The sequence below is a fragment of the Palaemon carinicauda genome, chromosome 8 (assembly GCF_036898095.1).
Source record: "Palaemon carinicauda isolate YSFRI2023 chromosome 8, ASM3689809v2, whole genome shotgun sequence".
Classification (NCBI taxonomy): Eukaryota; Metazoa; Arthropoda; class Malacostraca; order Decapoda; family Palaemonidae; genus Palaemon; species Palaemon carinicauda.
Window position 1 is genome coordinate 78,367,724 of NC_090732.1, and position 21,551 is coordinate 78,389,274.

The 21,551-nt window shown below is 38.8% G+C and overlaps 2 protein-coding genes across 2 annotated transcripts; one reads left to right on the top strand and one right to left on the bottom strand.

Moving 5' to 3' along the window:
- The first annotated feature begins 784 nt into the window (after window positions 1–784).
- Window positions 785–2,157, top strand: LOC137644907 (uncharacterized). The gene is given in 1 exon segment (XM_068377783.1): window positions 785–2,157. A coding segment is annotated over 1 exon segment (942 nt). The 5' UTR covers window positions 785–1,215.
- An 11,080-nt stretch (window positions 2,158–13,237) lies between these two features.
- On the bottom strand, window positions 13,238–14,873 carry LOC137644908 (uncharacterized). The gene is made up of 2 exons (XM_068377784.1): window positions 14,497–14,873; window positions 13,238–14,396 (listed from the first exon to the last, which is right to left on the bottom strand). Exons 1-2 carry the CDS (start codon window positions 14,862–14,864, stop codon window positions 14,024–14,026), a joined length of 741 nt encoding a protein of 246 aa, XP_068233885.1. The 5' UTR covers window positions 14,865–14,873; the 3' UTR covers window positions 13,238–14,023.
- Between the last annotated feature and the right edge of the window lie 6,678 nt (window positions 14,874–21,551).

A 21,551-nucleotide genomic window follows, 5' to 3' on the forward strand; every position in this document is an offset into this window, starting at 1 on the left:
ACAAGGACAAGTTCACTGTAGCCGCCCCTAAAGTTAACTTTTGCGGTTATGTCTTATCATCCAATGGTATTGCAGCAGACCCTGACAAGGTATCAGCTATACGGGACTTTCCTACACCATCTAATGTCACAGATGTCAGGTCGTTTATGGGTCTTGTCAATCAACTTGCCGACTTCACTCCAGACATCACAGCAGCAGCACAGCCCCTACGCCCACTTATGAGCCCCAAACGTTCATTCGTCTGGATGCCCGACCATGAGCGAGCATTTAACAAAGTCAAGACAGCTCTGACTTCACCTCCTGTCCTAGCACCCTTCAATCCTGCCTCGCCTGTAGTTCTACAAACAGATGCCTCACGCTTATATGGTCTCGGCCATGCCCTACTTCAAGATAACGGCCGAGGTCAGATGCGTCTCGTCCAATGTGGCTCTCATTTCCTTACGGATATTGAGACTCGTTACGCCACCATAGAGCTGGAGCTACTTGCAGTCACTTGGGCTATAGCTAAGTGCCGCCTATACTTGTCCGGACTTCAGCATTTTACCTTAATAACTGACCATCGTCCTTTGATACCGATTCTCAATCACTACACTCTGGATGCTATTGAGAATCTACGCCTTCAACGTCTCAAGATGAAAGTGGCCCCCTACATCTTCACTGCAGTATGTCGCGCAGGGAAACAACTTTGCATACCAGACCCCCTGTCTCGCTCCCCAACCAGTCGCCCCACACCTGAAGATGATGAAGAATGCACTATTTTGACTGCACATGTCAGGCGTATCGTTGCCAGCACCGCCACTTCTACTGACGACCAGGCAACAGGACCCATCATCGAAGAGGATAAGTCTCTACAAGAAATCCGCATGGCCGCATCTCAGGATCAAGATTACAGTCGTCTCGTTCATTACGTATCCAATGGATTTCCCACCAACCGCTATGATCTCCACGCTTCCGCCCTCCCGTATTGGAAGCTGCGGGACAACCTTTACACGGATGGAGAGTTGGTATTGTATGGACCCCGGATCGTCATCCCTGCAGCCCTCCGTCGACGCACCTTGGATCGACTCCACGACAGCCACCGAGGGATTGAAGCTACTCGACGTCGTGCAATGCAGACAGTATTCTGGCCAGGCATCAATGCAGATATTAAGAGTAAAGTAGAAAGCTTGTGAGGCCTGCCAACAGCTTCTCCCTAGTCAGCAACAGGAACCTTACATGTGTGACGACCACCCATCCCGGCCCTTTGAAAGCGTGTCGGCTGACTTCTTCCACGTAGCAGGGAAATCCTTCCTTGTTATTGCTGATAGACTTTCAGGCTGGCCTGTGGTTGTTCCCTGTGGATGTGACACAACTACAGCCAGAGTTACAAGAATGTTCTGTGTTTTCTTCCGCGAGGTTGGTGTTCCACTCCGCTTACAAACTGATGGAGGACCCCCATTTTCCAGCCACGACTTCAAGCAATTTGCTGACCGGTGGGGAGTTCATCACATCATCACATCTCCACATTACCCTCAGTCTACTGGACACGCAGAAGCTGCCGTGAAAGCTGTGAAACACCTTATCCTCAAGACCGCCCCATCCGGGAACATAGATTGTGAAGCCTTTGATAGAGGATTGATGGAGCTTCGGAATACACCGAACCCTGCTGGACGCTCCCCTGCGCAGATTCTCTATGGCCATCCTCTCCGCACTTGTGTTCCAGCCCACCCCAGATCATTCACAGAGGAGTGGCAAACTAAGACCGAAGATTACAACCGCCGCACTGCTGCCCAAACTGACCAGGCTGTGAGCCTTTACAACTCTCATGCCCGCCATCTACCCACGCTCACCGTCGGCCAACGAGTCAGGATACAGGACGCAACGACACTTCGATGGGACAAGATTGGTACCGTGATGGGCCGCGGAATGGCCAGAAAGTATGAAGTACGCCTTCCAAGTGGTCGTGTATGGTTTTGAAACCGATGACATTTATGCCCAGTGACTAATATAAGTGATGACACCTCTCCCCAAGACCCTGTGTCCCCTTGTTCTGGCCAGGAAAGAGAGCCATCATCCGAACCCTCCAATGTCCCTCGTCATTCACCTCGACTAGCTCAGAGAAATTACCGTTCCGCTCGAGACACTGCTACGAGCGTAAAGGGGGAGGGAGGTGTTTAGATATCTAATATTATGCTGTATACTATTTACATTACGTACAGTTTATGAACATTAATGTACATTTGCTTTATTATTAATTGGTAGAAGAATGATATTTATTTCCATTTATCTTTTCATTACATATACTGTAAGACCACTTTTTCATTATGCATCGTGGCAACAATGTAATTATGTGTCAACACTGCTTTTCTTTCCGCCATGTGCATATAGTAGTCAGTGGTCACTGTATCGACAAGCATGGATCTGCTCCCCGCTGCTTGTCACATGTATGTCCGTTTGTCTTCATTATACGGGATTTTAAAGAACCTACTGGTTTAAATTGTCACCCTCCATTACATTTATCACATGGATGTATGTGGCAGTATCACACACACACAGAGTAGGTCTATTAGAACAACCTAAGAAGGCAAGTTTACTCATCATACTGCCTAGACCAGCAACAGATGCCCACAAGGTGGCAGTAGCTGGGTTAAGACGGCAACTATTTCTAGTAACCAAGATAAAGATTGACCTGTCAATACCCTAGGCATGTCGACACAACGTGGCAGAGGCATTATAAAGTCGACAGGAAGAGAGTGAACAATCCCATAGGGAAGGGTCCACACTCAGGGGAAGTACAGGAATGAAAGGCAGCTAAAAAGGAACCTGCTGTACAAGATGGCCAGGACGCTAAGAATTGGATATTCAAAGGATTTACTGACAACCAGGAGGGATCCGATCGACCAACTCCAGAGGACAATGTCCCTCAGGTATGGGAGAGGATAGGAAAGAGCGGATGACTAGACTAAGGCTGCAGCTAAGGCGCCAGAGGGAAAGACCCATGGCCAACACACAGCCAATGCTAGAAGAACTCAGGCTGACAAGACTGGAAGTAGAGACAGAAGGGAACACTTCTGCCTAGATAGGCTAACCAGGCAAGGGAGTCAAGACTCAACAGCAAGAGGGACATAGCACAGGAAGGGAAGCTGCAGACACAAAACACGCAACTGCCAAGGCGGCAGAGGAGGACCCCAAGGGGTACCAACTCTACTCCTAGATAGGATTAGGCCGTAAGGAGAACTGTCCAGGCAAGCCTAGCCTACCTAGTGGGTGAGGGAAAACTCAAAAGCTAGGGTAAGATAACTAGACAAGAGGAACGTAGTTCCAAGTACTGTCAGGTTATGGCTTAACTAGGAAGGGTAAGGGGCAGAGAAAACATCCAAGGGTGGTCTCTAAGGCAGCAGAGAGATTTAGTCCAAGGAAGGAGAAAATCTTGCCTACCAAGGATCAAAGAAAGATAGCCTACAAGATATCCTGTCCAAGGATGGAGATGAAGCGTACTTCAGCCACCATGGGACTAGACAGGAATGGGAACAAAGTTCCACAGCATGTAGGCACACTAACAGGCACAAGGGTAAGGGAAAGAGGGTTGGTGATGGGAGACTCAGAAATTGGTGAGGAGGCATGACAGGAAGCCCAACTGCAACATTAAAACAGGAATAGCGTTCCAAGCGGTCTGCAGTGATAGGGCACTGAGGACAAGTCCTCACAACCAGGCATAGCCTATCAAAGACTAAGAGGGAAGCCTAAGACACAAGGGGATCTACCTATCAGCATGGAACAGGGGGTAAACATAAGTAGACACAGGGAACAAGTTCCTAAGACCTATGCTGCCTCGCCTCACATATAGGCTAAGAGGAAAGTGAAAACAGTCATCATAGGACAACTGCAAACATTATCCAACTCCCAGAGGGACCTTCAAGACTGCAGCTCCCCGCCATGACAAGTAGACAGCATAGGAGGAGAGACGGCCTCACCAAACCAGAAAGGTTAGGTGATAGAAGCGGATGGTGCATAAGGGAAAATTTATAAGGCATGGCCACCGGCTAGGGTAGTGAGCTAGCCTAAGTCAGTGCTGATAAAAAACACACAAGAATCAACAAAAATGGGAGGTGGAATACCCATAATCATACCACGCTGCAAAAGAATAATGTAAAACATATTCTTACAATAATATGACTAAATAACTAAGTGTTTCTGAGTGATTTAGTAACTTGGCGTAATGGCGCCGACCACCGGCCAGCCACAAAACAATAAAAGCATATAAATTTTCCAAGAGACAAAATTCTCCAACACACAAAAAGGAGGGTACTCAAATTTATCGATAGGGGGAAGCCGAAGCATCCATGATTGAAAATCGCTCAAAAAGCTAAGAAAAAACAGGCAGAAACTCCCCAAGCGATCGTCAAGGATGAGGCTGCAAAGAGGGAATGGTTCAACAGGATACATTTTAGTTGTAGCACATTGAGATTGGAAGTTGTAACGGCTCACTTACCTACGTATCCTACCCTTTACCTTATCCTTCGAGATAAGGTTAACTCTATTTGGGGAAGGATAACCATGGCTTGTTATTAACACATCTTTGATTTATACATGATATCTCTCTGGATATTAGCTCCAGAGGTCAGAACTCTGTTGATACTTCTAAGGTAAAATTTCTCTGGTATATCACTCACAGAAATATCCTAAGTAGAAGCTGCCAATGAGGATCTTCCATCAGGACGACATGGCTCGAGCCGAAAAAAAGAAATATTTTTTTAATGTTACTGTTAAAATATTAGATTAGAGAAGCTATTAAAGAACTCAAACTTGGAAAGAGTCCAGGAAACGATCAGGTCACAGCCGAAATGATAAAGAATGGAAGTGAGAACGTCAAGATATTCTACCACAGGCTCTGCAATAAAATCTGGATCGAAAACAAATGGCCAGACGATTGGGGGGAGTCAGTCTTTGTCTCCATCCCTAAGAAAGGTGACACCCTCAAATGCAGCAATAATAGGACAATCTCCCTCATTAGTCACAGTAGCAAAATTCTTTTGAAAATCAAGGCTAAGAGAATGACAAACAAACTGAACGAAGAAATCGCTGACGAACAAGCAGGATTCCGTCCTGGGAAAGGCACCAGAGACCAAATCATGAATCTCAAGATGATCCTTAAAAAAACAGAGAACGAGGAATCGACGTATTCCTTTGTTTTATTGACTACACTAAAGCCTTTGATACAGTTGCACATGACATCTTATGGAACGACATGTACTTTATGGGTTTTCCACCTCATGTCATCTCACTTCTGAAAGCACTGTACAATCAACAGAAAGCAGCAGTACGAACATCTTATGGCCTAACGGATTGGTTTAACATTGTACAAGGTGCCAGACAAGGATGCATTGTTTCTCCCCACCTCTTTAACATCTACTCGGAAACCATAATGAGAAATGCGCTTGAAGACTACGAAGGAGGCATAACTGTTGGAGGACAAAAGATCACTAATCTCAGATACGCCGACGATGTGGTTCTAATCGCTGGAAGTATGGAGGACCTCCAAACATTAGTATCAAAAGTAAAAGCTGAGAGTGAAAAAGTGGGACTGTACCTAAATGCTAAGAAAACAAAGGTCATGAAGTGTCAAAAAGCCCCGACTGATCAAGAAATTCTACTAGACGGAGTTGCCCTAGATAATGTCACTGAATTTACTTACCTCGGAGCAACTTTCACCAATAATGGAGACGACTCCCAAGAGATCAAAAGAAGAATTGGTATTACAAAGAATGCAACCATCGCACTAAGCAATGTGTGGAAAGACAGACATATCACTCTAAACACAAAGAAGCGGCTTCTCAAATCACTTGTTTTCCTCATCGCATCATACGGCTCAGAATGTTGGGTTTTAAAAGCTACAGATCGGAAAAGATTAGAAAGTTTCGAACTATGGTGTTACAGAAGAGTCCTTAGGATAAGCTGGATTGAGAAAAAGACTAACATGGTTTTAATCGCTGGAAGTATGGAGGACCTCCAAACATTAGTATCAAAAGTAAAAGCTGAGAGTGAAAAAGTGGAACTGTACCTAAATGCTAAAAAAACAAAGGTCATGAAGTGTCAAAAAGCCCCGACTGATCAAGAAATTCTACTAGACGGAATTGCCCTAGATAATGTCACTGAATTTACTTACCTCGGAGCAACTTTCACCAATAATGGAGACGACTCCCAAGAGATCAAAAGAAGAATTGGTATTACAAAGAATGCAACCATCGCACTAAGCAATGTGTGGAAAGACAGACATATCACTCTAAACACAAAGAAGCGGCTTCTCAAATCACTTGTTTTCCCCATCGCATCATACGGCTCAGAATGTTGGGTTTTAAAAGCTACAGATCGGAAAAGATTAGAAAGTTTCGAACTATGGTGTTACAGAAGAGTCCTTAGGATAAGCTGGATTGAGAAAAAGACTAACGTGGAAGTTCTACAAAAGATCAATATTGAAAAAAGATTACTTGACATTTTGGATGAAAGAAAACTAACTTTTATTGGACACCAGGTTCGGAAACACTACTCTGGAAAGAACGCTACTAATTGGATCAGTCTATGGTACAAGAACGAGAGGAAGGCCTAAAACTAGATTGAGTGACAATATCAAGGAGATGTGCGGGCTAACGATGATAGAGTTGGAAAGGAAGGCTCAAGACCGGAATGAATGGAGATGTTTTGTGCAGAGGGCCACGGCCGTTCGACATCGAACACCCCGTACGTGATGATGATGATGATGTTAAAATATTTTATTTTTCTTTGTTTCCTTTCCTCACTGGGCTATTTTCCTTGTTGAGGCCCTTGGGCTTATAGCATCTTGCTTTTCGAACTAGGTTTGTAGCTTAGCAAGTAATAATAATAATAATAATAATAATAATAATAATAATAATAATAACGGTAGTATTTCAACAGGTGGCTGCTGCCTTCGCCAGCCTACTACCTACATGTATATATATATATATATATATATATATATATATATATATATATATATATATATATATATATATATATATATATATATATATATATGTGTGTGTGTGTGTGTGTGTGTGTGTGTATTCTTACGAAGCTGGTCTAGTATAGATTAAATATTTTATTCATGTATTTCATTTGTGTATTTAAGAGGTTTATAGCGAGCTTGTAATGTGAGCTCCTCTCATGTAGGTATAAGTAATTGTATGTAAATTGCGTAAGACTTTCGTCGTTCTTTTTGTTGTATTTCTATTCAAGTCAGTTTATGTAAATTTACTTTATTTTTAAGAATTAACTTTTTATTTCACATATTTTGTTAGGAAGTCCTATGCAATCTCGATTAAGAGTGCTGAACGAACCATAAGGGGTATGAACGAGGGCTTATGTAATTTTTTTATGTTTTCATGAGGTATTGCGTCATTTTTGTGAGAAATTACGTAAGTGTTATATTTCCACGTGTTTGGAAGGTTCTTGAACACCCCAGAGTTAGTTTTATCTTTTTTTTTTATTGTTCCAAGAACGAAGGTGGGTGGAGCTGCTGAGAGAGGGTTGCCCTGCAAGCGAGGTTAGATTCTCCTGTTTGATACGCAAGTGTTATATTTCCACGTGTTTGGAAGGTTCTTGAAAACCCCAGAGTTAGTTTTATCTTTTTTTTTTATTGTTCCAAGAACGAAGGTGGGTGGAGCTGCTGAGAGAGGGTTGCCTTGCAAGCGAGGTTAGATTCTCCTGTTTGATACGTGATCGTTGGAAACCTTACGCCTCAAGGCACAGCCCCCAAGCTTCTAGATCTCTGACCTAGAAGGATCTAGAATAATTAAGTCAATATATATGTGCCCATAGGGATGCATAGCAGCAGAAGAGAACCAGCCTGTTCCTTTGTAACAGCCAAGTTCGCATCTCTCTCTCAAGTACCTCGAGTGTGTGTCCTCTCCAAAGTGTTTTTAGAAACCAAAAAATTGTCAACCACTCCGTTTTCTTTCACTTTGTCCGAAACTCTCGAACGACGTTGAAAATTAAGATGGGAAAACAAAACTGTTTCCTTATAAGGAATACAGTTAACGTTAAATTAATTAATTCAATCAGAAAGGATTGATATTTGTGTCCGACTGTGAGGAATAGCCGTTTAGTCGTTAACTTGACTCGAAGCTTTAGCTATTTTTCTTAATAAATTAAAAGTAAATAACTTAATGCTACTTAGTATAGCAACTATTAGCGTTAATGATAAGTAAAATAAGTAATAAAATTAAACTTATGAATTAAATGACTTAAACTAGTAATTGCCTTATAGGTCTTAAGTTCGCGCGTGCGTAATATGTAGGCTACCTGTCAAAGGTAAGAAGTAAATTACCTCGGAGGTTACCACAGCCACGGCGAACAGTTACAGTAAGAGTTACTCAGTAGAAAGGCCGACATCTTCATAGGAAATTAACTCTGAACAAAACTAAACGTTCAAACTCCAAGACAACGACAATTTTGGAATACGTCAACGTCAACATTTGTGATAAGTGCTTTACATTATTATGTATCTTTGGGCATGTCTAGGGAAAAAGGTAATGAACGGCAATTTCACAAAGTTTTATTAGTGGATCTACTCTTTATTGTAAGTTGTTTTGGTTGTTAAATAATTGTTTTGTTTATTAAATATAAGTAAGGTTGAAATTAAAATAAATTCCAACAGTGTGTAGTGACTTAAAACGTTACTGCAACTTTGAAGGTGATTACAAATTTATTGTGTTATTGTACGTGCTGGTATTATATAAAATTTTGTAACTGGCCCTGTGATTTTTATGTAAAAATGTGAAGTGTATTTGTAATGCTATCTGGTCGGAACCTTCGTGTGAGCTAAAAACTCGAAAGTTTATCAGTTACTTTTATGTAAATTTCATTGAGTTTAATCATTAGAGTGTGAAAGGTTAACTATTTTCATCAATTATCAAGATTAAATATTTGTGTAAAACTTGAATTTCCAGTGAAACAAGTGATTGTATAATTTTCAGAGTGTAATATTCTCTTGTCTTAGTCTAAGGTTTTGTTCAGATTTAATATTTCGAGTGAAGTGCTTATATAATTTTCATAAGTATCTAATCTTGTCTTAGTGTAAGTTTTGTTCAGATTTAATATTTCGAGTCAAGTGCTTATATAATTTTCTAAGTATCTTATCTTGTCTTAGTGTAAGTTTTGTTCAGATTTAATATGTCGAGTGATTTATTTTTGGTGTAAATTCTTTCAAAGTGTAATTTTTTATCGAATATATTTATTTTTTGTAAGTGTGTATTATTTCGATCACTAGTATTTATAACAGAGCTCTCTTATATCTCTGTTAAAGAATCGAAGTAAGAGGTTGTTTTGAATAGTTCAAGGAATTAATAACTCACTTTCGTTTTAAGTGTACTTAAGAGACCTTTTGATATAGGCCTACATCGTTTTTATATATTGCCGTCTGGAAGTTAAATAATTTTCTCAGAGCTCGGGTATTATTCAAGTGTAACAGATTTATGTAAAAACAAAAACAAACAAGTGAGTTTGGAACTCAGGAAGTTGTATAACTTGCCAGCATAATATATAATATTTGCTGTTGGTGCTTAGACCTCGGACCATAATATATATATATATATATATATATATATATATATATATATATATATATATATATATATATATATATATATAAATCATGTATATTCATATATGTAATGTATGATTATGTATGTATACAGTACATATAAATTTAGATACTTATTCATAGAGTTATATATACATATAAACTATATTATTATTATTATTATTATTATTATTATTACTTGCTAAGCCACAATTCTAGTAGGAAAAGCAAGGTGATATAAGACTAAGGAATCCAACAGGAAAAATACTCTTGTGAGGAAAGGAATTAAGGAAACAGAATAGTGTTCCCAAGTGTACCCTCAAGCAAGAGAGCTCTAACCCAAGACAATGGAAGATCAGGGTACAGGGTACAGAGGCAATGGCAATAGCCACTACGTTATTGAAGTCCATACGCGTTAATTTATTGATAAAATCAAGCATAAACTAAACAACTCTTTACGTTTAAATGTTTGACATTAACGCACTCTGCCATGTTCACAAGAAATCTTTAGAGTGGAATCAGAAAACTTCAGCGCAATAAACCTTGTAAGGTTACACTAATGTGGACGATTTTCACAAGGGCTTGTGCAATTTGATAGAATGAATTATGCTTATAGTATTGCGGCAGGATGTTCGTTAAGGAGAGGCCGGATTGTTTTGATTAAAGTCTTCTGAGCAAATTACCACACGAAGAATTTGGATGGGCTGAAGTGAAAAACTAACATGTCGCTTTTATAGATCGATAGGCAGGCTTTGGAGTAATAAAGATTACATTAACGCCCTCCCTTATACAGTACGTTCGTGGAAGCACCGCCTGAGTCGCCAACCCTTTGTGTCAATCACCTGATGGCTGGCCATGCTAACTGCCTCGTTACGCATCATTAGAGGGCTCGTTAATGGGTATTTGATAGGCCACCCAGCCATAGAAAAAGAGTAACTATGGATAATAGGGTCTAAAGGTGGAGAGTGAAAGAGGTGTAAATGAATCTGCTTGTTGGAATTTGCATTTAAAAAGCTCCTTAATGTGGCTGACATCCTCGCCCCGCTCTCTCTCTCTCTCTCTCTCTCTCTCTCTCTCTCTCTCTCTCTCTCTCTCTCTCTCTCTCTCTCTCTCTCATGATATTTTTTCTTACACAGAAGATGAATGGTAACTCTCTAAATGAGGTTTGAATTGAACATGTCGCTATACATCAATCTGCATAAGTGAACAGTAGCTTTCGGTTGCCTGCGCTGTAACTATATACTTCATAAAATACAATTGTTGATTGTTACTTTCGATAAATATGTAAACCGTCCTTAGATTCATGACCTAAATCTCTTCATGATTTTCTCACTGAACATTTTTACTGGATGCCAAGGAGCAAGAGCCCGTGTTTGGTACCTGGCAAGACGAATTTGTAACCAACAAATCGAATTATCATGATCCTCATCATTTTTGTTTGGAAGTCTGTGTCATAGTACAATGTGCAAGTATTATCGAAACACAAATCCTGGATTCTAACTGTGGTTTGTGAAAACTAGATGGATTCTCTTTGGATAAGTCAGCCTCCTTTACTGATTTCTTATTACATATGAGCAATCACAAGGTCAGTATCAAGGAATTATGGTAACCAAAAGTCTGCCAAGGTAGATTAATTTTAAGCGGTTTACGGGGAGTTGTGAAAAAAATATTTTCTAAATTGTATCACTATCACACACGTACACACACATGCATATATATATATATATATATATATATATATATATATATATATATATATATATATATATATATATATATATATATATATATATATCGTCCACAACTCTTATTTGTTGGCTCTTTGCAGTTTAATTGAATATTATCTTAGTTTTACTCATTCATTTTCAGTCCTAAATTTCTGTTTTCTCTTATCAAATCTTCTATCATCTTTTGTAATTCCTGCCATAATTCACTAAACACACCTATGTCATTTGCAAATTTTAAGTTCTTAAGGTATTCCCCATTATTATTAACTCATACATTTTCCCAATCTAAATTCTCAAAAAACTTCTAGGTAAGATGTAAATAATTTAGGAGTGATTGGGTCTCCCTGTCTAACTCCTTTCTCAATCGGAGTCTTCTCTCTATTCTTATGTAGTTTTAGGATTCCTGTACTTCCTGTATAGATATCTGCATTATGTTAGCATATGATTCTTCTATTCCTTGTTTTGAAGGGCTTTAATTACTGCCAAAGTATATATATATATATATATATATATATATATATATATATATATATATATATATATATTTATATATATATATATATATATATATATATATATATATATATATATATATATAGGTGTGTGTGTGTGTGTGTGTTTGTGTGTGTGCGTGTGTATGTATGTATGCATGTATATGAAGGGCTTTCAATGATCCGCATATTTTGGCACGAGAAATAAAAAGTTAACATCTGCATTACAAATGATAGTTGTAACAGGACCAGGACTAGGTATTGCAGTTAATTATTAATAAAATGTGTTTTTGTTATTATTTGAAGAAACGCTTTTATGGTTGTATGTAATCATCACTTTATATGTGGTTTTAGTTAGACTTTTGAACATCTTTTATTATTTCTTGATATTAATTATGAAACTCCTGATTAGTAATCATAATGTCTATAAAACGACATGCATAACATTAAGATTTATTTCCTGGCTCCTATTCCTCTCCTCCAAAGCTTTCCTATCTATACACACTTCAACTTATCTTTTACATTCTCTCCATTTGACCATACCATCTCGAAAAACTCGCCGGTCGTTTAATAGTTTAGCCCCATCGTCATATCTTTAAATTTCTCCTTTCCGCAATTCTTTGAACTCCATGTACACTACGGAATTAATACCTTTTTTGATATTTATATTAAACCAGCTTTTGTTGGAATGGGGTTCATGATCGTAGAGCAAACATGCAAAGTTTTTTTTTTTGCTCACTTCTTATTTTCTTAATAATTACAGCATGTCATCAACGTTCCGGTGATAAATGCAGATGTGATATTTTACAGGTTGCTAATTTCATCTACATTTAACTTTGGTATATTAATAACAATTCTTCAGAGAGAGAGAGAGAGAGAGAGAGAGAGAGAGAGAGAGAGAGAGTTTGCCTTTTTACGAGTGGAGATACGTTTGTTGCAGTTGGAAGAAATTATATTAATTCTGGCCTGTATATTAATTAGGCACAACATATCAGATTGAAATGGACTTGCATTTAGTATTCAGGGTCGCTATAATGACCAGTGGCATTTCCTATTGGCTAATCGGACAAGGTATTTGTTCATGTTTAGTTATATTCAATTGTTGGTTTGTGATATTTGAGGTGCATTGAGTGAGACATCAATGAGTTTAGACTCAGTGAGAGCAAATGATGATAATTCTCGGTCATTTTCATTTTGGGTTGAATATAGAATTGGTGTAGTCACTAGACAACTATAGTCTGTGCACACGTGGCGAGTAACGTGGCATTCATCTCTGGTTTTCAGAAAATGTCTTAGTCTAGTAGGAAGATAGGGTTCCCATGCACCCCCATGATACATTTTTTTAACTTGCATTTTTGGAATCCCTGGGGTGTCTGGAAACAGAATCCCCTTTGTTCCCATTCAAAAAAATGTCCCATGTGGGTCATTTAGCCGTCTATTTGTCCGCCATCTTGGATTTCTTGAGATGTAAAAGTTAGGGGTAGGGGAAATATAAAGGACCTTTTCGTAAAGAAATAAATTAGTTACAGGTACAAACTAGGTATCATTGGAAAGGGTATGAACAGCACTATCACAAGAACCCATCACTTATTCGGTCATGACATTGGTGACGTCATCAGAGGTCAAAAGGTCACGTTAAAGGGGCACTAGTTAAAATTCGGGCCCATCCAATTTGTTAACCATCCTGCACCTAACTGAATAAATATTTTGGATTCTACTTTGCTTCAAAGAAAGTGTACATGAATAGGTAGTTTTTAAATCTAAAACAAATTAATTAACTAGAGTGTAACATTATTAACCCTTTCCACAAATAAAACGAAAATATTGAAAAAATTATTTTTTTAAATGAGATTAATGTGAAATTCCAGTTCGACACATCTTTGTTTTCTCTGCCTTTCTGTTATGGTAAAAGGCCTTATATGTTCCAATGAGTCCCGAAATACAGTCTATGTATAATTCCATTGGTATCTTCACTTGGTATTATCAGAATATGCATTACACACATATATATAGATAGAATGTTTGATAACGAGTTGCTATAACACGCAGGTCAAAAATGTATTAACTTGCAATATTATCATGACTGCCAAAAGTCTCAATGTTCATATTAATCTAATCTTCATTATCACTGAGAAGTTCTTCATTGTCACTGTCTTGGTCAGCCTGTTCTCCATCAGGGTCATCACCACACTGTTCCATCTCTTTCGTAGTCTTGTGAACTAAGTCTATCAAGGCAGGGGGAGTACCAGGCTGCAAGACCACACTGGCTCCAGAACACCCTCATGATTTTGTTCCCAACCTTGTTCAGGATCATATGGCTTTGGAGACCAGAAGATTGGAATATATGCTCGCTTGTAGATAGCTAGGCGATGGTTCACTCGACGAATGTGTGGCATAAGGTTGTCTCGGCAAGGTGGCAAATGGGAGAGGTCAATCTTAGATTTTGTTGTCAGTTGCTCATCTTCCCCAACCATCTTCCTTAACATGATTCCGCATACAGCGTCAATAGATTTCTGTCTGGAGTAGCCATACATCAGACATGTGAATGCCTCGATATCATCAATCGTTTCTGGCTCTACCGACCATTCATCCCCAAGTTTTCTGAAAGGAGATGAGTATAATTATATCAATTGCCACACAAAGTTGATAAGAAAGTGTAATAGTCAGGGCATTGCATACATATAGATAACAAGATAAATACCTGAAAGCTTCATGATGAATTGGATGACGTTGTAACTTCTTAAGGGGTCCAATCTTGCCCTTTCCCTTGAAGGAACTTGTAATGTCCTCCCCGGTGAACACGTACAGTCCAAGGACCATTTTGTTGACCATTTGACGATGTTTACCAGTTCCGATGTCAAGAAAGATGGTAAAACCTATGGTGTTAGCATGAAACAGGAGAATGACAAAGATATCAGTGTCTGGCGTCCTGACTACAGCTGACTTGTAACCCAGTTTTGCTGCATACTTCAGGTACAGCACAATCCTTGTGTCTGTTTCCTCCTGATTAGACGTAAGCTCGTGAACCTCTTGTGGTGCAACCTGAAATGATAATGTGGAACTTATCATACATACTGATTTTACACAGTAGGCAAATGGTTACCCGTATTAGATTAATGGAATTCAATTACTTACATCACCATCAGATGATTGTAACTGGTATGCTTTGCCGTTCACAACCACCAGTGCTGTGCCACAGTGCTCCATATGAGAAGCTGCGTTATTGCTGCTCCAAACCTTGAATAGTAGTTCACAGAGCTGTGTTTTATAGTGGTCATTTGCCGGGAATAGTTTGAAGTCATTTGGTTTTCTTGTCGCTGGCCCTTGTATCAGATAACGCTGAGAAGATCCTCGGCGTAATCTATCCTGAGCCTTGATAGAATCAGCATGGTAAGAATCAGTTGAGAAGATAAAATCTTTCTTGGCCACCATCTGATCTAAGACTTGCAGACATATTTCTCCAAATGTAGGTGATATATTTGTCAGGGCATGGAAAAGGGTGTTGCCATCTTGGATGTGCAGGGCACCCTTCGGATAAGGAATATCCTCGTGACTATCGTCTGTGAAGAAATGCAGAAGTGCAGCTTTGTTGGTCTTATTGAAGAAACCATCAGCAGTACCCAGGCTAAGTGGTACAGGGGTGAGTGAATATCTCATCAGTTCATCAAGGCCTAGTGGCTCATCCAGGTTCTGGGATTTGACCAGCAGCATGAAGGCAAGGTCACTCTGCTGTCGGTATTGAACAATATGCAGGTGTCGTATGGTGCTGCAAGGCAGAATGTGTTTAGGTAATTTCCACTCTCCGTTTGTCACAGCATGGCTGATGTCCTGGAAATGAAACCACTAGACATTAGACAGAAAATGGTTTACATTTTCATTACAGAATGTGGTAAAACTATATATCAAGGTGGTAAAGCAAATGTGGTTAAATCTCACCTGAGCTATGGAAAGGACCAGACGTCGGCACTTTTCAGACTTTTCCACGACTACTTCATCCACCAGAAGAGTCGACAGGACCTCGCATCTCGCATGGAGCACTGTGGCACAGCACTGGTGGCTGTGAATGGCAAAGCATACCAGTTACAATCATCTGATGGTGATGTTGGAAGGTATTCTTCTGATGCTCTGGCATCCAGCTCATCAGCTGTTGGAGGCCAAAGAAGTGGTGTTGACTCATGGAACATCCTCTGAACAGCAATGCGCAAGTGCAAGGCAACATCCTCAAACTTGTCTCTGGAACCAAGTCTATATACATATGTCACTGCTTCCGCAACAGAGATGCTTTTGCTGTACACCAGGTTGAAGGTTATGCATCCCCTGTCCCCAGGAAAAACTTTTGTGAAAGCAATGCTCTCATTAATTTCGTGTCTTTGAAGTCGGGTCTTCAGCTTGTCACTTCTGAAATCTGGATTTGGGAATCCACAGCGTTCAAGTTCTAGCTATCTACAATCGAGCAGATATTCCAATCTTCTGGTCTCCAAAGCCATATGATCTTGAACAAGGTTGGGAACAAAATTATGAGGGTGTTCTGGAGCCAGTGTGGTCTTGCAGACTGGTACTTCCCCCTGCCTTGATAGACTTAGTTCACAAGACTACGGAAGAGATGGAACAGTGTGATGATGACCCTGATGGAGAATAGGCTGACCAAGACAGTGACAATGAAGAACTTCTCAGTGATAATGAAGATTAGATTAATATGAACATTGAGACTTTTGGCAGTCATGATAATATTGCAAGTTGATACATTTTTGGCCTGCATGTTATAGCAACTCGTTATCAAACATTTTATCTATATATATGTGTGTAATGCATATTCTGATAATACCAAGTGAAGATACCAATGGAATTATACATAGACTGTATTTCGAGACTCATTGGAACATATAAGGCCTTTTACCATAACAGAACGGCAGAGAAAACAAAGATGTGTCGAACTGGAATTTCACATTAATCTCATTTAAAAAAATCATTTTTTCAATATTTTCGTTTTATTTGTGGAAAGGGTTAATAATGTTACACTCTAGTTAATTAATTTGTTTTAGATTTAAAAACTACCTATTTATGTACACTTTCTTTGAAGCAAAGTAGAATCCAAAATATTTATTCAGTTAGGTGCAGGATGGTTAACAAATTGGATGGGCCCGAATTTTGACTAGTGCCCCTTTAACGTGACCTTTTGACCTCTGATGACGTCATCAATGTCATGACCGAATAAGTGATGGGTTCTTGTGATAGTGCTGTTCATACCCTTTCCAATGATACCTAGTTTGTACCTGTAACTAATTTATTTCTTTACGAAAAGGTCCTTTATATTTCCCCTACCCCTAACTTTTACATCTCAAGAAATCCAAGATGGCGGACAAATAGACGGCTAAATGACCCACATGGGACATTTTTTTGAATGGGAACAAAGGGGATTCTGTTCCCAGACACCCCAGGGATTCCAAAAATGCAAGTTAAAAAAATGTATCATGGGGGTGCATGGGAACCCTATCTTTCTACTAGACTATCTAGTGTGAATAGCATTTCTCATTCTAGTGTCATCAATTTTATTAATGAGCAGTTTTGTATCGAAGTAGTCAGACACCATCTCTCTCACTTATGTCGTAGGCAACAGTGTGTGCTCAAATAGGCTGTGTGATCATATACTAAATACGGCCTAATGTGGCTATATACCTTGGCCTAGCATTGTTTCGGTCGTAAACTCGGATCGCCTGTTGGAGCAGGAGTTGAAAAAAAAAACAATTTTGGACTTAAGTGTTAACAGTTCCACATGGTCTCAGTGTACACGTTCATTAAAGTTCTCTTCCGAGCACGGGTTGGAAGTCGTCCCTGGCGTTTGTTTTAGGGATTAATTGAAAGGGAAAGGATTTTGGTTTCATTGGGTGCTCTGGTAGGTTTACAACTAAGTCAGGTTCACAATGCAATTTTGCCAGATTTTGTGGTGAGTATCAAAATTATACATATTTGGAAACTATTGTATAAGCAATAAAAAACAATGTTTCCTATTGCCCTGTACTGCCATAAAAAAACTCTTGTCAATATCAAATCTTTTAGATAAACTGGAAATGTGATTTTGACAGCTAAATCACATTTTTAAGGGCCAAGGAATCTAATGGTAAAATAGATAAGTTAGATTCAGAAAAAAAGATATTTGACTGAAATATTCCATTTCATTGAATGCTTTATACGCAATGAAACATGAATGTTCCTCTAATATAAGTTAGTGTCCATTAATAATCAACATAGTTTTATACTTTTTTCTATCTTCATTCTGGTACTTGGTGCCACACTGACAAAGATCGGTGCAGGGTAAGTTCTTTGTTCTGCAAGAACATCTGGCAGAAGAACAGTTTGTTTTGTATTGACAACTAACCATCTCATTGACGATCGCCTTTGGTGCTGTCATGATTGGTTTCAGCTGGCCATCGAACTCCTTGTAGTAGCCATTTATGCATCGTATCAAACTAAGGACGATCCTGCAGAGCTGTGCGGGCCTAGCCCCTGGGTTGGATATGGACTCCAGGACATATTGTCTCAGCTCCAAGGATGGAGGTAGCTTGTCACTTCCTGCCATTTGTGTGCAGAAGAGATGCCATTGGAATTCGGAGATGGTCTTGATTTAGATGCCTTTGCGGGAGTAAGCTGCACAGACGAAGCTAGCCAGAGTGGCCAATATACTTATGGTCCCTTCTGCCTCTGTGGAAAGTATCTGCAGAGAACTGACTACATCTCTTATCTGCCTTCATGTAGACTTGCAGTCAGGCTGTTTTGGCTATACGAGAAAATTGTCCTGTGTTGTTAGCACCATTCAACGGATGGAAGGCTGCCAAAGCCTTTGCTCTTCCTGCCCCTATGGCTCTTTTAAATCGACTCTATCCCCATAATACCAGACGTCATGAAAATGTTTTTCAGCATGAGGTCATTGTTTGCTATGATTAACATCAGGATATCTGTGACCAATGGGTTTTGCTGCAATGCCAGGACGGCCTGGTAGATCAACAGAGTGTCAGCTTCTTTATGAGAGTTGTCCTGGGATATTAAGTATTTGTTAGTGCAGGCATTCCCTGAAGATGACTAGTTTGTGTGATGGAATTTTGTACTCTAGAGGCTTTGCAGTAAGATAGTTGATCAGGTGAACCTTCATCTTATGTGAAAAGAACCTGCTCATTTGGATGTTTTACTTTTGTGTATTCTCTGACCTTTTGCTCTGAGAGTTTATGCTTCAACTGAAAAGAATATAATTTAACCATAAAAGAAACCCTTTCTGGTACAACCAAGGAACATAAGTGGTGGAATCCCTTAAATCTGCACTCTTTGGTGTAGGTGCAACAGTTCCTCCTTTATCTAAACTAGATGGCTCTGTCACTCACTGTCCAAAGGAAAAGGCAACCCTTTTGGCTGATGTTTTTGACAGTAAGCAGAGTAATGAGAAACTCGAACTTTCTCATTTCTGTTTTCCTGAGGCTAAACTAACTAGTTATCTTTTTGTTCTCAGGAATTTAAAGCTCTCTTGATGGACCTTGATGCTTATTTTTCCTTTGTTTTTATACAGACTGCAGTATTTTTTAGCTCCAAAGTTATGTGGTATTTTGTTCAAGTTAGCAAGAAGAGGAGCTTTTTGCACTTGTTGGAGAATTGGTAATATTACCCCACTATGTAAATGTGTTTGTGGTAGCTCAAGTCCCACTGATTACCGCCCAATTTACATAACTCCCATATTATCTAAAGTTTTGGAACGTCTTTTGGCAAAACGTTTTAATAGGTTTATTGAAGGTAATCATCTGTTCCATAGTTTGCTATTTGGTTTTCGTAAAGGCCTTGGAGCATGTGATGTCCTTCTTACAATCTCCAATGCTGTACAGAAATCCCTTGATTGTGGTCAGGAAGTTCGTATGATTGGCATTGATTTTAGTTCTGCCTTCGACCATTTTAATTGTGAAGCCCTTGTTTTCAAACTAAAACAGCTGGGAGTGGGTGGGTCGTTTCTCAGCATCATTATTGAGTTTTTAAGTAATAGATCTCAAAGAGTTGTTGATGGGCACCATAGTGAGTATAGGAATGTGATATCTGGTGTTCCTCAGGGTAGTGTTCTTGGCCCATTACTTTTCATATTATATACACATGACGTCGTTTGGCCTAGAAAACAAGTTTATTGCATATGCAGATGATACTACTCTCTTTGCATCAATTCCATCTCCTGATTGTAGATCTGGGGTTGCTGAATCCCTCAAGTGAGATCTAGCTAAAATAAGTACATGGTGCAAATTATAGTGAACTAATCCTAACGAAACTTAAAGTATGATTGTAAGTAGGTCGAGGACTTTGTAGGACTTCTAAAATTTTAGGTGTGATTCTCGACAGCAAATTTACTTTTGAGAAACTCATTATGTCTGCGTCTTCTTCAATTGCACAAAAAAAGGGCTTATTGAGAAAGTATTTTCAAGATTTTTGGTAATCAATTTATTCAGAAGAAGTTTTTTAATTCTTTCATTCTATTTTGTTTTGAGTATTGTTCTCCTGTCTGGTCTTTAGCTGCTGATTCTTATCTTGATTTGTTGGACAGGAACTTACGGTCTATTAAATTTCCTATTCCTGGTCTAGATATTAATCTCTGGCACCATCGTTCAATTAGTTTATTATGCATGTTGCATAAGATTTTTTGTAATTTTGACCATCATTTACATTCATAGCTTCCGGACAGTTCCATCCTGTTCGTAGTACTAGGCATGCAGTTAATTCTAATAGTCAGGCTTTCTCCATCACGAGACTCAATACTACATAGCATTCTAGAAGTTTTATTCCAGCTGTGACCAAGTTATGGAATGATCTTCCTAATCGGGTAGCTGAATCAGTGGAACTTTAAAAGTTCAAACTTGCAGCAAATGTTATATTGAACAGGCTAACACAAGTCATTTTATAGATTATATATGAATGCCATAGCCTCTGTACTATGGTCGTCCACTGTCTTGGGGTAGAGTTCTCTTGCCTGAGGGTACACTCGGGCACATTATTCTTTTATATTCCTCTTCCTCTTGTTTTGTTGAAGTTTTTATAGTTTATATAGGAAATATTTATTCAAATGTTGTTACTGTTCTTAAAATATTTTATTCTTCCTTATTTCCTTTCTTCACTGGGTTGTTTGCCCTGTTGGGGCCCCTGGGCTTACAACATCCTGCTTTTCCAACTAGGGTTGTATCTTAGCAAATAATAATAATAATAATAATAATAATAATAATAATAATAATAATAGGAAATATCTGTTTTAATATTGTTAATGTTCTTAAAATATTTTATTTTAATTGTTCATTACTTCTTATATCGTTTATTTATTTCCTTTCTTCACTGGGCTATTTTTCCATTTTAGAGCTTAGCTAGTAATAATAATAATAATAATAATAATAATAATAATAATAATAATAATAATAATAGTAATAATAAAGCAGATATCAACTAGAAATCTGTTTTTAACAACTCATCAAAGATTATTATATAAGTTACGTTGTCCAGAGAAATTGTGTCGTCTAGTCGTATTTAAAATTGGTCGATTCATAAAGTAAACAAAAAACATTCTGATTTTGATACGATGAGATAAATATGATGAAATTATAATCTAGTGATTAAATATGTGTCTGGTTAGACGACTAGTTTGTGCTGGATCCATTAACTTTGATTTGTATCAATTTCACTGCCAGATCAACCATTTCACTGGACGTTTGTGCAATGAAGGTTTTCTATATTCGAAAATACCGCTGC